We start from the raw sequence: 14,261 nt of genomic DNA on the forward strand, positions 1-14,261 counted from the left end.
GCTGTTGTGAGAAATGAGTGTAAGGATCATTTCTCTATAAATAATAATAATAAAAATTACATATGACGTAACGTCAATGAGGTGGTCTCCATAATTTTAATTAATTTTTATTCTTTCAAAATTAATCTCCTTGTGAAATGATGAAGTGTTAAACCATTTTTCTACTTTCCTTTTATCTTTTATTCCTTTGATTCAATCCAAAGCCATCTCTCCTAATTACTATTGCACATGTCACATATGCCGCATGTAGCTGTTTTGTTTTACATACCAAAACAGAGTGTGCCATTGAAATATTGTTTCATTGTCCAAAGATTCTCAAGAACTCTAACAGTTTGATCGTCAATGAGGCCATTAAGGAAACTATTAATATTGTAATCACGTTGCAATTGATATGAAAATATTTTTTTCAAAGGAAGTGTCCATGAAGTTTCTTTCTTTCGTGTTTGGGGAGCAGACGTTGAAAATTTTCATTTCAACAGAGACTTGAGACGATAACGAAGACTTGGCTCAAGTCACCCACTGAGGTCGTTTCCCTGCTTTCCTTCTTGTTTGATTTAGTGAGATGTTGTGGAGTTCACCACAATTGGCCATATTCAATCCACCAACGGAATCCAAAGCTCTTTCTTTTTCATTATCTAAAGAGAAGCAAAGAAACAAAAGAAACATATTGTAAAGCAAAGCAATTTCTTTTACGCGTCCATCACTCCAGTAGGCTGTTTCCTACTTCCTTCTTTGGTGTAAAAGTAATTCCCTGTGAGAAATTGCTTAGAGCTGCCCCTGCATGCCCCGAGTGGGTCCATCACTCCAATTGCTCTTCCCTTTCAATATAACTCCACTTCTTCCTTGTTAAACCAAAACACACCTTCCTATCTCTGCTTTTGCTCTGCATTTTGCATTCCCCTTCCTCTTCATCTCCTTCGATTTCCACAGAAGAAACAATGGCTGAGATTGCAACCTTTTTTCTCTCTCCCCTCCTTCAAGTGTTTTATGAAAAAATGGCATCTAGTGACTTTGTTGGCTTCTTTCGGCAACAAAAGCTCTCCGATGGACTCCTAAAGAAGTTGAAGACAACATTCCTGACCCTCAATGCAGTGTTTGAAGATGCGGAGGAGTTGCAAGTTACGAAGAAGCCTGCTGTGAAAGAGTGGCTTGATGAGCTGAAAGATGCAATCTATGATGCAGAGGACGTCTTGGATGAGATTGCTACTGAAGCCTTGCTGAGCGAGTTGGATGTCGAATTTCAAGCCCCTGCAAGCAAGGTACGAAAGTTATCCAGCTCTGTTTTTCGTAATTCTTCTGTCAAAGAGATAGAGCTAAAGATAAAAGAGGTACTTGAAAGACTAGAAACTCTAGCACAACAAATAGATCTTTTAGGTCTAAGAGTAGGTGTTGGAGGGAAATTATCTGAAAGATTGCCCACAACTTCTTTAGTTGAAGAATCTGATATTTGTGGTAGGAATGGTGAAAAGGAGGAAATAATTAACTTGTTGCTCGCAGATGATGCACGTGGCAATGAGATGGGTGTGATTGCCATAGTCGGCATGGGGGGGATTGGCAAGACCACCCTTGCTCAGTCTGTATACAATAACGACAAGGTGAAGGAGCACTTTAACATTGATGCATGGGTTTGTGTTTCAGAAGAATTTGACGTGTTCAAGATAACGAAAACAATTATAGAGGTAGTAACTTTGTCATCTTGTCATCTCACGGATCTAAATCAACTTCAATTTAGATTAAAGGAGTGTTTAACGGGTAAGAAGTTTCTACTTGTTTTAGATGATGTTTGGAATGAGACTTATGATCACTGGGAGACATTATGCAAACCCTTCAAATATGGGGCACAAGGAAGTAAGGTAATTGTAACAACACGTAGTGATCGTGTTGTATCAATAGCTAGAGCAATGCCTCATCGTCTAATGGAGTTACCAGAAGAAGATTGCTGGTCTCTATTTGCAAAGCATGCATTCCATGATGGCAACTCTAATGCACATGGAAAGTTAGAAGTAATAGGTAGAAAAATCATCAAAAAGTGCGGAGCCCTTCCATTAGCAGTCAAGACAATTGGTGCTCTATTAAGATCTAAACCAGATGTTGATGAATGGGATAAGATATTGAGGAGTGAATTATGGGATTTGTCAATTGATGAGATAGGCAATATTCTTCCTGCTCTAAGATTAAGCTATAAATATCTCCCATCACATTTAAAGCGATGCTTTGCCTACAGCTCAATCTTTCCAAAGGATTATGCTTTCAAAAAAGACCAGTTAATCATGTTATGGATGGCAAAAGGTTTTCTCCAGCAACCTAAAAACAAAACAATGGAAGAAGTTGGTAATGAGCATTTCCTCGCTCTAGAATCAAGATCATTATTCCAAAAATCTAGTGACAACAAGTCGTGTTTTATAATGCATGATCTTGTGAGTGATTTAGCAAAATCTATATCTGGAAATTTTATTATAAGGTTGGAGGGTGATTGTTCTCGTGGCATTGTAAACAATACTCGCCACATGTCCTATTTTTTCCAAGAAAATTTTCATAGGTTGAAAATGTTTAAGACCCTTGACAGGGCCAAGAGGTTGCACACTTTCCTACATTGTAATATGTCAGGATACATTTCTGGTAACTACTACTTGACTAAAAAAGTAGTACAAGATTTGTTGCCGACACTAAGAAGCTTACGAGTGCTTTCTCTGTCAAACTACCAAAACATTGCTGAATTGCTAGATTTAATTGGCAAATTTAAATATCTACGTTACTTGGACCTTTCTTCCACTAATGTGAAAAGATTGCCCGATTCTATATGTAACTTGTGCAATTTGCAAACATTGATTTTATTATGTTGTATGAAGCTCACTTCATTGCCAAGAGATATGCGCAAACTCGTTAGTTTAAGTCATCTTGATATTACCGGAACTGGCATAAAAGACATGCCAATACAACTCGGGGGATTAAAATGCCTCCAGACATTGACTGAATTTATCGTCGGCAAAGGTAATGGGTTGTGCATTGGAGAGTTAAAAAAACTCACAAATCTCCGAAGATCTCTTTCAATATTGGAGCTGCAAAATGTTGAATCTCCTACTGATGTTCTGAATGCAACAAGCTTAAGGGATAGAAAGTATCTCGAAAAGTTGGAATTGCGATGGAAATATGATAATAATTTTTCAGAAAGTCAAAGAAGTATACTCGATAGTCTCCAACCCCATACAAACTTGAAAAGTCACACTATCAAATCCTACAGTGGTAAAAGCTTTTCAGATTGGGTAGGGCATCCTTCATTCTCTAATGTAACATCTCTTTATCTAGAACGTTGTACATATTGCAGCAGCTTGCCACCTCTTGGGCAACTACCCTCTCTGCAAAACCTCTCTATTGTTGGGTTGGATGAAGTTGTTAGAGTGGGTCATGAGTTTTGTGGCAGCAGTTCTTCTTCAGTTAAGCCATTTGGTGCCCTTAAAGTTCTTAGGTTGGCGGAGATGCCAAAGTGGGAGGAATGGGTTTCTTTTGGTGACGAAAATGGAGGTGGAGCTTTTCCTCAACTTGAGAGGCTTTCTATTTGGAACTGTCCTAAGCTAATAGGAGAGTTGCCGGTCCATCTTTCTTCTTTATCCCAACTTTTTATTGGTAATTGTCCGCAACTAGTGGCTCCACTCCCATTGCCTCCTACTATTCGTGAATTGAACCTTGCCGAGTGTAATGAGATGTTTTTAAAGGAATTGCCAACCGGAATGGAGAAGCTCGTAATTGAAAGATTTTATGCCCTGGAGTCCTTACCGAAAGGAATGATAAACTCCAACAGCAGTCTTCAAGCGTTACATATCTATGGTTGTCCTTCACTTATGTCCCTTCCAAATGATGGTCTTCCCTCCGCATTAAAAACCCTTCATATTAGAAATTGTAAGAAGTTAGAGCTCTCAACACACCTGGACTATTCATCCCTTAAAAGACTGACTTTGCTGGGATGTCATTCTCTCAAGTCCTTTTCATTAGATTTATTCCCAAAGCTTTATGACATCCAAATCAAAGAGTGTAGCAATCTGGAATCTCTTACCGTTCCAGAACATGATTTAGTCACCTTGCAGATTAAAATCAGGGGTTGCCCTAATTTTGTATCTTTTCCAAAAGGAGGATTGCGTGCCCCCAGCCTTACAACGTTAAACATCAGTGATTGTGAGAATCTGAAATCACTTCCTGAAAAAATGCAAATACTCCTTTTATCTCTTGAGAGCTTGTATATAAGATATTGTCCAGAAGTTGAGTCATTTCCTGAAGGGGGCTTGCCTTCCAAACTGAACTCAATTAGCATCAACGTTTGTGAGAAACTCATTGCGAGTCGGATGGGATGGGGTTTGCAGAACCTGCCCATTCTTAAACATTTCTCAATCGATGGCAAAAATGAAGATTTGGAGTCTTTTCCAGAGGCACAGTTGCTGCCCACCAGTCTGACCTCTCTTTCCATCTCTCGGTTTCCAAATTTGAAATCTTTGGACAAGAAGGGGCTTCAGCACCTCATTGCTCTTGAACAATTGGATATCGAGAGTTGCCCTAAGCTCAAGTTCATGCCAGAACAGGGGTTACCTGCCTCCCTTTCTATTCTAAAAATCTGGTTTTGTCCTTTGTTGAAGAAAGAGTGGCAAAGTAAAAAAGGAAAAGAATGGCGCAAGATTGCTCACGTCGAACAGATATGGATTGATCGCAAACCGTTTGAATAAGCTACAAGTATAGCAAGATTTCTCCAATTTCGGTATGTGAACTTTTCAACCATCTAATTTTATCAATATATTTACCCAATCTCTTCTAATTTGCTTAGTTGCTATCTTTGATAAAACAGAATGCTATGCCCACTTCGCCGTCTATCGTTGCTTTTAGATTCGTTTGTTTTGGTGTTGGCCTGAAATGGTGGATTCTGAGAGTCCAAACGGTTCTTCACTACGGACGGCGGCGAAGTATGGCATCACAAAGCCAATCTCTCTTGCCGGACCCACCGAGGCCGATCTTCAGTGCAATATGGAATTGGAAAAGGTAAAAAAATATTTGTTCTGATTTCTTCTCTTTTTGTTGGCTTGGTTAGATTCGCATTATAGTGAATTTTCTTATATAAATAAATGACTATATTTATAAAAAAATGTGTCCGAGATGTTTACATTGAATATGGAGATTGGAGACCATTCTATGCATTGGTGGATGCTTTACGGTAAAAAAGTTTTCATTTTGCTGGCTGTGTGATTTTCAAACTGTTCTCTTATATCGATAGAGAATTGTGTATGTTCCCATGATTTGTCCTTCTATAAATCTTGATATTACTGTAAATTATTAATTCATTGTTTATAGGATCGCCTTTTGTTGTAAAAAACAAGTGTTATATGCTTGGAATCAAATCATGTAAACAAATAGAGCATGCAAACTTGCAGTTGCACATTAAATTGTCCAAATTTTTTTTGATTTGAACTTTTTCTTAGAATAGAAAGACCGAGACATGTAAGTCAATGATTGGCCTTATATACCCAGTTATTTTGCATATTTGTTTGATTTACTAAGATGTCCTGTAGCTGATTTTTAGTGTACAACTTCTGAATTTCTCGGTTTGCTCTGTTTTATTTTTTTTTCATTGCTCATAAATAATCAAACCCTTTAAAATTAGGTATTTCCTATTATGATTTGAAGCATAAACAACCTACTTCCTTTTTCCATTCCTCAATAACTTCAAAGCCACAATCTTTCCCCTAAAATTTGGTTCTGATTAAGCATAGAAACATGTTGTGCTGCTGTCCTATCCATGAATATATTCGTATATATCTATTCAGGTGCTACAAATTGTTGATTTATCCATATTTTCGATTCCCTGTGCAGAGGTGTGTAGTTGATATTAATTTACTGATTTTAGACTTTATAACAACAACAACAGCATCACGAATAATAAATGTGATGATAATAAGAATTTTTTTTTATTTGATCCACTTAGTGCGTCACTTGTTTGATCCAAAGCTTACTCTTCTGGTGGTAAATTATGCATTTTACATATTTGCACTGTTCATTGTTGCCTAGCTATATTTAGACGGAATTGCATATGCATCTTTCTATATATTGGTGATAATTACTTTCTTCAAGTTGTAGATCTTGTTCCACAGGGTATAGATATTGTTTGTGGTTAATTTTTGAATGTGCCAACCGGGTTTTTTCAAGCAAGATTAGAATTTTTGTTGATTGTGCTTGCAGGTAGACATAACAATTAATTGTAATAGTAAGTTGTGGAAAAAGCTCAACCAAGTGTCGACAGTGAGGAAATGGATCAAGAAGATAATGTGAACCACAGTGATGATGTGCATGACATTGAAAACGAGGCTCTGTGGGATGGGAAGGAGATTAAGAGGCACTGGTCCAAGGTATTTGACAAAGACATAACATACAAAAAACCATTTTTGGTGAAAAGGACGAACACCACCTCTCAGATTGCCATTGTTGGTGCTAATGTTTGCCCCATTGAGAGCCTTGACAATGAGTAAGACCCCTAAATTGCTCTCTTTTTCTTTTTTTTTTTCAAGAATAATTTTACCATGCAAAACAAGTTATATGAACACCAGAAGTAATACCTTGACAGCATTACTTCTGGCTGATTTGAAACCATATTCTTACTAATTGCATGAAATGTTTTATTGGAATCTACATTAGCACTACGATAAACTAAGTTATCTTTATTTGCATAAACTATTCATATCATCTGATGCACGTGTGTGTATGTTTTCCATTTCAATCTACTATGTGTGTGTCGTTATTTCTTTGTTGATTCAGACATTCATTTTATCTAAAGTTTAGGCTTTGAATTACCATTCAGTACCTTTTCTTCTGCAAGCTGCTATAAGGGAAAAGGTAATCAATGATAGAAAAGGATTTTCTTGTGGCTGCCATGTGATCATTGTTAAGGTGTCTGACTTGATTTATAGTAAAAAAAATGGTAGTTTGCTTGATATCTAGCTGGTATTGAACCAATTGGAAGCGAGTTTTGTTTCTGATACCTTCAATGATCAAAATGTTGAAATGAAAACATGAAGCTGGTTTTAGAGGTGCAGGTAATTTTTTATTGGTGGTTCTTTTCTTTGTCGGTAGTACACATATATATATGAGTATTGGTTATGTCTCTTTGTATTGTTGGCAAGAGTCCCCAAATCTCATTATAATTATTCCGTCCGAGCTGAAATAGAATGACACAAATCAAAATTCTTTTCTTTATAATAGAATGACACAAATCAAAATTCAAAAGTCAGGCTTTTTTTTTTTTTTTGAAAAAAAATGTTTTTACAAGTACCAAACATAGCATTACTTTAAATTTTAGAAACTTTCCGTAAAATATTTCAGAACAAAAAGAGCTGAAATAATGCTCTGTTGAGCTGAAATATTTCAGAAGGACAAAGAAATCATTGCTTTGGGGATATCCTGTAATAGAATTAACACTACTCTTATTCTACTTTGCAACCGTTGAATTGGTTTTAGATCTAGCTATAGATAGAATTTCAATTATATGTAGGCCTGAAGCAACTTCAAAGAAAGGTTGGTTGGAAGAAATTAGTGAATCTTGTTTGATATGATTTCTGGTTTTGTGATGTGCCCCCATTACAAACACATTTTTCAAAACAAACTACAAAATTCTTCTCAAAACACTTCTAAGATAAATAAAACACTACATTTTTATAAATCTTCATTTTACTATCAATCATCAATTCCAGCCACTTTCACTCCTATTATGTATTTTTCTCTTAAGAAGAGTTCTATCTTAAATTTGTCACTGGAGCACGCAAACTAGCATTGTGAATTCCTTTTTTATTGTTTTAAATTTTTGTTAGAATAGAAAGACAAATACAAGTAAGTGAATGATTAGCCTTATACACCCAATTTTTCTGCATATGTCCTTGATGACTAAAATGTTATCTGATCGATGCTTTTAGTTGATTTTTATTGCAAAACTTCCTAGTTTGCTCTGTATCTTCGATGATTGCTCATACATATTCAAACGGTTCAAAATATAATCTTTCCCCTAAACTTTGGTATTGATTGACCGAGAAATTGTTTGGTTTTGCATTGCAGGTTGTTTGAGCTGTTTAATGGGTTACAAGACATCTTACTAAAGCTGATATTGGGAATTCGATACCACTATTAAATCATGTGTAGAGTTAAAGGAGTCGCAAGATAGCCTTGCTCAAACAGATGTTGCTAGATTGCTAGTGATGGCTATGCATTGTTAGAGTTAAACGAGTCTGAGATCACTTCCTAAGAAGATGCACATACTCCTTTCGTCTCTTAATGAAGTAGATGTAATTATTTGTTCAGAAGTTGAGTGGTTTCTTGAAGGGGGCTTGCCTTCCAATCTGAAATCAATTAACATCTATGCTTGTGACAAAGTCATTGCGGGTTGAATGGGAGGGGGTTTGCAGAACCTCTCCTTTCTTGGACATTTGACAATCGGTGGCAATTCTAAAGATGTGGAGTCCCTCCTAGAGGCATGATTGTTGCCCCCCAGTCTGACGTCTCTTTCCATCTCTGGCTTTCCAAATTTGAAATAGATGGACAAGAAGGGGCTTCAACACCAGAATGTTTTTCAAGCATTGCTTATCTTTAGCTACCCTAAGCTCAAGTACATGCCAGAAAAAGGGTTGCTTGCCTTGCTTTCTATGCTACTGATCTTGGAATGTCCTTTGTTGAAGAAATTGTGGCAATGTAAAGGAGGTAAAAGGATGGTCTAAAATTGCTCACCTCGAATAGATATGGATTGATGACAAATTGATTGAATGAGCTACAAGGCTAGCAAGAGTCCCCAATTTTCAGTATAATATTAGCTTCTACTGTTAGGTACATACATTTTCAACCTGCTAGTTCATCAATATAAACACCCTCTGTGTTTTAGGTTTCCTTTATTCCTATCTTTGATAAAATAGAATGCTTTGCTCACTGGTTCATTCTTCATTTAATTCACTATGCCAGAACTGAGTAATTGAGTATCTCTCATGTCATCGCCAAAACTGATTGAGAACTGTATAGAAGGTATGTTCCCATCATTTGTATTTATAAAACTCTCGATTTTGCTATCAATCCTTAATTCTATGTGGATTCTTTTACAGGGCCAGTTTTCATTGTCAATAGCAAGAGTCATATGCTTGGAATCAAATCTTGTAAACTGCTTCCTGCCACTTTCACTTCTATTGAATTTTTTTTTCGAGTCTTAAATTTTTGTTTAAATAGAAAGATAGAGAAAAGTGAACAATTGGCCTTATGCACCTTGTTAATTTGCATATATGTTTGATGGCTAACTTGTTTTTTTATCATACTTTTAATGGATTTTTATTGTACTTCTCAGTTTCCTCTGTATTTCTTTATGGTTGCTCATACATATTCAACCCCTTAAAAATGAAATCTTTCCTAACCTGATTTGAAACATAAACCTAGTACTTTCTTTTTTTCCATCCTTTATAAGTTCAAAGCCACAATCTTTCCCCTAAAATTTCCTAATTAATCGTCGAAACATGATGTCCTGCTGTCCTGCATCGGCGAGTTTGATGACTACCGTAGAACTCAAATTTGTTGAACTTAGCTATGGTATTTCCTGTAAAGATCTGTGAGTTAGAACTAAGGGGCAGATGAAGTTTAATCTGCTATTTTTAATGCATGGTTTTATTTGTACCCAAAAACATTTCTAATTGATTTGAAACTAGGTTAGCAACTGTATTGAATATTTTATTGGAATCTGCATTAGCACTACCACAAACTTGTATTGCTGCACTTTTGTGCCAGGATGTGTGAAAAGCACTATGCATAAACTATTGAAATCATCTGATGCACGAGTGTAGATCTTCTGTTTCAATTTACTATGCTTGTGTTGCTATTTCTTAGTTGATTCAGATGCTTAGCTATTTTCTGATGAATAGGCACTAAAAGTTCAATGAAGACCTATGGACCTTGTGAAATTGTTGTGCCAAATCGACATCATGGGCATTTAAGTTTCTTTTTCTTTTGTTGGAAGTGTAGGTACTGAATTACCATTCAGTACCTGATCTCCTGAAAGCTGCTACATTGGAAAAGGTAATCATGGGCAGCAGAGGATTTTCTTGTGTCTATTGTATGATCCTGTAACTCCTGTTAAGGTGGCTTACTTGATTTATGGTAAAAACATGGCAGGCTGTCTAATATCCAACCAGCACTAAACCAATGGCAAGCTAGTACTGGTTTTGATACCTTCAATTATCACACTGTTGAGATGAGAAACTGAAGCTGGATTTAGATGGTGACATTATCTGTTGACGAAGTGGTGCTGGTATGTCATCAATGTTGATAACTTGAGGGAATTGAGCACCGATAGAATTCAATATGGAGTGCAAAATTCAATTCTTTGGGGGGCAACCAAACTGTGTATTAACGTTCTCTAGGTGTTGTCTTTTATTTTAATCTGTTTTCTGGGCACCCAAAGGAGATTCTTTACTTGCCTTTAATTGGCCTTTTGGGTATTGAAGTTAGTGTGTATATGCTGTAGGTACATCTAATGTGGGCAATCGATCGTCTTTTGCAATTGTGGGAAGGAGTTGGGCTTTGTGCTAACAAGGATAATTGGTCGTGATCATTGCCATCACCGTCCAATCTTTTGCGGGTCAAGGTACCTCTTTGCAGACATGGAAGAGTTAATAATCATTGCTTATGGCATATCCTATGACCACAGAATTAGTACTTGGCTTATTCTTGTCTATAACCCTTGCATTGGTTTTAGATCTAGCTACTGATAAAATTTAAATCATATGTTGGCCTGAATTTGCTTGAAATATAGGTTAGTTGGAAGAAATTAGTGAATGTTGTTGGATGTGGCTTCTGGTTTTGTGATGTTTCAGTGTTGCTCGTAAGTCGTGTTGCCATATATTTTGTTTTTTGAAATTTGGTTATTTAGTTGTTTTTCGAAGTTTCATTCAGTTACTTTGACCATTGCGTTTTTAGCCCCTTGGTGATTAGTTTTAATAATTTTCTTGTACTTTTGTTTACTTCTAGTTAGAAGTTTTTTTTGTATTCCTCATGTGTACTTGAATTGCGCTTTGCACCTCTAACGATATTTCAATTAATTATAAAAAAACATAGTTTCATTAAGTTAAATTAGAGCTAGATTTGAGTGAGTTGGAGTTTTTGATGTTTGATAAAACAGACTGTTTTGCCCACTTGTTACTTTTTTATTTGCTTCACCATTCTGAACATAAGCAGTTGAGTCTATCTCTGTCTCAGGTTACCACAAAAAAATGATTGAGAACTCCAGATGAAATTGGGGATGCTTTGAATCAACAAGGTTTGCTCCCATGATTTGTGTTTCTACTAATATTCATTTTACTCACTCCCACTGGGGATTTTTCTCTTTTGAAGAGTTTTGTCCTAAATTTGTCACTAGAGCATGTGGACTTGCACCAATGAGCTTTAGTTCAAATGGTACTTCCTTTGTAGAAAGGTGGGGGGGATAAGGTTGTGAGTTCATGTCCCTCCAGGTGTGCAACTTCCAATAATAATAATAATAATAATAATAAAAGCATGGGGACTTGAGTCGTAAATTCCCCACTTTTTTTGAGTTTTAAATTTTTGTTAGAATAGAAAGACAGTCAAGTAAGTGAATGATTGGCCTCATACACCTAGTTACTCAACATTTGTGTTTGATGACTTACATGTCTTTAGTTGATTTTTATTGCACAACTTCTCAGTTTGCTCTATATTTTTCTATGGTTGCTCATACGTATTCAAATGATTCAAATTTCAATCTTGCCCACCCTGATTAGAAGCATAAACCTAGTACTTCATTTTTTCCATCCTTTAGAAGTTCAAAGCTAAAATCTTTAACCTAAAATTTCCTAATTAATCGTAGAAATATGATGTATGCTGTCCTACATCCGCTAGGTTGATGACTATCAGTGAACAAAAATTAAGCTTTATGTACAGTAAAGTGGTAACAAGAAACTAAACTCTTCTCTACTTGAAAAGAAAGTTATCTTTAACCTGTGATTTCATAGAACTCAAATTAGTTGAATTTAGAAAAACTATCAACTTGGAGGGAATTTTTGCTGCCTAAGATTTATTCTCACACTTGAGCTATTTTAGCTGCCATACTTTAATTTAATGTCATGAGAATAAGAATATGAGTAGGGCTGTTGAGTTAATTGTAAGATTATGGTGCTATTTTGTTTTATGCTCCAGGAACCCTGTATGAACCTTTTTCACTTGGTGTTAGATAATGAGTTGTGGTATATAAATTCAAGGAAGATCACAATAATTTGATAAAGACATGTCTAAGGAGCTGGCTATTTTGTTTTAATTTTATACTAGTGAGAATGCTCAATTCCTTAAAGAGAGTGAACTGGTTTGGAGTTGAGCCAAGGTTACATACTCATGCAAAGCCTTCTGTTTACACTCACACTAATCCAAAAATTCTAATCACAGCTATATGGCAAATTTTTCCTCATGATTTTGGATTGCTTCTCTAAAATTGTTAATATTCTACAATTGTTATTGATATTGTTCTCAGTACTCATGATTATAATTTTATCATTACATTCTTTTATTTAGAAATTTTAGATGACACATTAAAAATTCACCAAAACAGAAGATCTACTTCCAAGTTGGAAATCTACACCAAAACATTTCTAATTGATTTGAAACAAGGTTAGCAACTGTATTGAATATTTTATTGCAATCTGGGTTAGCACTACCATAAACTATTGTATACATCTTCTGTTTGAATTTATTATGCATGTGCTGTTATTTCTTAGTTGATTTAGATGTTTAGCTATTTTCTAATGAATAGGTACTAAAAGTTCAATGGCAACCTATGGAGCTTGTGAAAGTCTTGTGCCAAATCGACATCGTGGGCATTTCGGTTTCTTTTTCTTTTGTTTGAAGTGTACCTGATCTCCTGAAAGCCTCACATGGGAAAAGGTAATCAATGGCAGCAGAGGATTTTCTTGTGGCCATTGTATGATCCTGTTAAAGTGGATGACTTCATTTATGGTAACAAAATGGCAGGCTGTCTAAAATCCAACCAGCACTAAACCAATTGCAAGCTAGTACTGATTCTCATACCTTCAATTATCAAACTGTTGAGATGAGAAACTGAAGCTGGATTTAGATGGTGACATCATCTGTTGACTATGTGGTACTGGTATGTTATCAATGGGGCAGTTGAGCCTCTCTCACTATGCCATAATTGTGTAGTTGAGTCTCTCTCATGTCACCGCCAAAAATTGTTGAGAACTCCATAGAGAATTGGGGATGCTCCGAATCAACAAGGTATGTTCCCATCTTTTTTATTTCTATACCTCTCGATTTTGCTATTAGTCCTTAATTCTTTGTAGATTCTTTTACAGGGTCACTTTTCAATAATAAGAGTCATATGCTTGGAATCAAATCTTGTAAACTGCTTCCCGCCATTTTCAATCCTATTGAGTATTTTTTCGAGTTTTAAATAATTGTTGATAACACACCAGTGTCAGCTAAAATGTTCCACATTTATTAGTGTACATTGTGTGAATTTGGTAGGCATCATTCAGCCTGAATCAATGGAGATTTTCACTCGTCGATCTTGGCCAAAGAACAATTGTTCCATCCCTGAATTGTTGGTGCAATGGCTGGTCAATCCAAAGATGCTGCAACTTGGGAGGAGTACCACTCTCTAACACAAGCCTACCCCCACCTTCTAGGCAAGGTGCTCTAAAGAGGGGAGAATTGTAAGGAGCTCTTCTGAGAGGGTTGAGACGTGGCAACATAAGGAGAGAAGATTGTTACGTGGCATCATAAGGGTTGATTGTTATGTGTCCTAGTTGTAACTCAAGTCATTATGTTCGTTATAGCCGTTATGTTTGGTAGTTGTAACTAAATGTATTTATTGATTCAGTTGATAGGCGTAGGCGTAGGCGTAGGCGTAGGCGTAGGAAATTGCATAAATGAGAGGAAGAGAAAGAGAGAGTTATCGGATTGTTCTGTATTGTTCAGATTGAACACTGGAGGGTGTGGCTCTTCAAATTGCCTCTTTTCAATGGAATTTCATTCCATTTCTTCTTTTTCAATTCTCGTCTTCTTCTTAAATTCCTAAGAGAACACATGTTCTTTTACACAGAAGGATTGATAGAGAGAGTCAGTTGTTGTATCAGTTGATCAATGTGCATATGCCAAAAACATACAATCAACGCAAATCCCAGAACCAAAAAAGCAACAGGGAGAAAAATTCACCAAAGATTAACCATAATAACAAACAATAATTG

General features: G+C 36.1%; 1 protein-coding gene across 8 annotated transcripts; it reads left to right on the forward strand.

Moving 5' to 3' along the window:
• The first annotated feature begins 678 nt into the window (after window positions 1–678).
• On the forward strand, window positions 679–13,914 carry LOC133879848 (putative disease resistance RPP13-like protein 1). 8 transcript variants are annotated; one of them, XM_062318636.1, is made up of 14 exons: window positions 679–4,744; window positions 4,832–5,022; window positions 6,217–6,499; window positions 8,080–8,841; window positions 8,974–9,033; window positions 9,111–9,161; window positions 9,915–10,068; window positions 10,165–10,300; window positions 10,517–10,636; window positions 11,248–11,308; window positions 12,809–12,939; window positions 13,216–13,290; window positions 13,368–13,412; window positions 13,540–13,914. In XM_062318636.1, the coding sequence occupies exon 1, from the start codon at window positions 939–941 to the stop codon at window positions 4,710–4,712; it is 3,774 nt and encodes a 1,257-aa protein (XP_062174620.1). In that variant the 5' UTR covers window positions 679–938; the 3' UTR covers window positions 4,713–4,744; window positions 4,832–5,022; window positions 6,217–6,499; window positions 8,080–8,841; window positions 8,974–9,033; window positions 9,111–9,161; window positions 9,915–10,068; window positions 10,165–10,300; window positions 10,517–10,636; window positions 11,248–11,308; window positions 12,809–12,939; window positions 13,216–13,290; window positions 13,368–13,412; window positions 13,540–13,914. The 8 variants fall into 8 exon arrangements, with proteins under 8 accessions (XP_062174620.1, XP_062174616.1, XP_062174617.1 ...); XM_062318632.1 differs by lacking the exons at window positions 13,216–13,290; window positions 13,368–13,412; window positions 13,540–13,914 and adding an exon at window positions 12,571–12,666 and having other exon boundaries at window positions 12,809–13,209; XM_062318633.1 differs by lacking the exons at window positions 13,216–13,290; window positions 13,368–13,412; window positions 13,540–13,914 and adding an exon at window positions 13,027–13,209.
• The last annotated feature ends 347 nt before the right edge of the window (window positions 13,915–14,261 follow it).

The sequence above is a fragment of the Alnus glutinosa genome, chromosome 10 (assembly GCF_958979055.1).
Source record: "Alnus glutinosa chromosome 10, dhAlnGlut1.1, whole genome shotgun sequence".
Taxonomy (NCBI): domain Eukaryota; kingdom Viridiplantae; phylum Streptophyta; class Magnoliopsida; order Fagales; family Betulaceae; genus Alnus; species Alnus glutinosa.

What these genes read in the sequence shown, in the direction of transcription:
- LOC133879848 (XM_062318636.1), top strand. Translation starts at nt 939, where the DNA reads ATGGCTGAGATTGCAACCTTTTTTCTCTCTCCCCTCCTTCAAGTGTTT.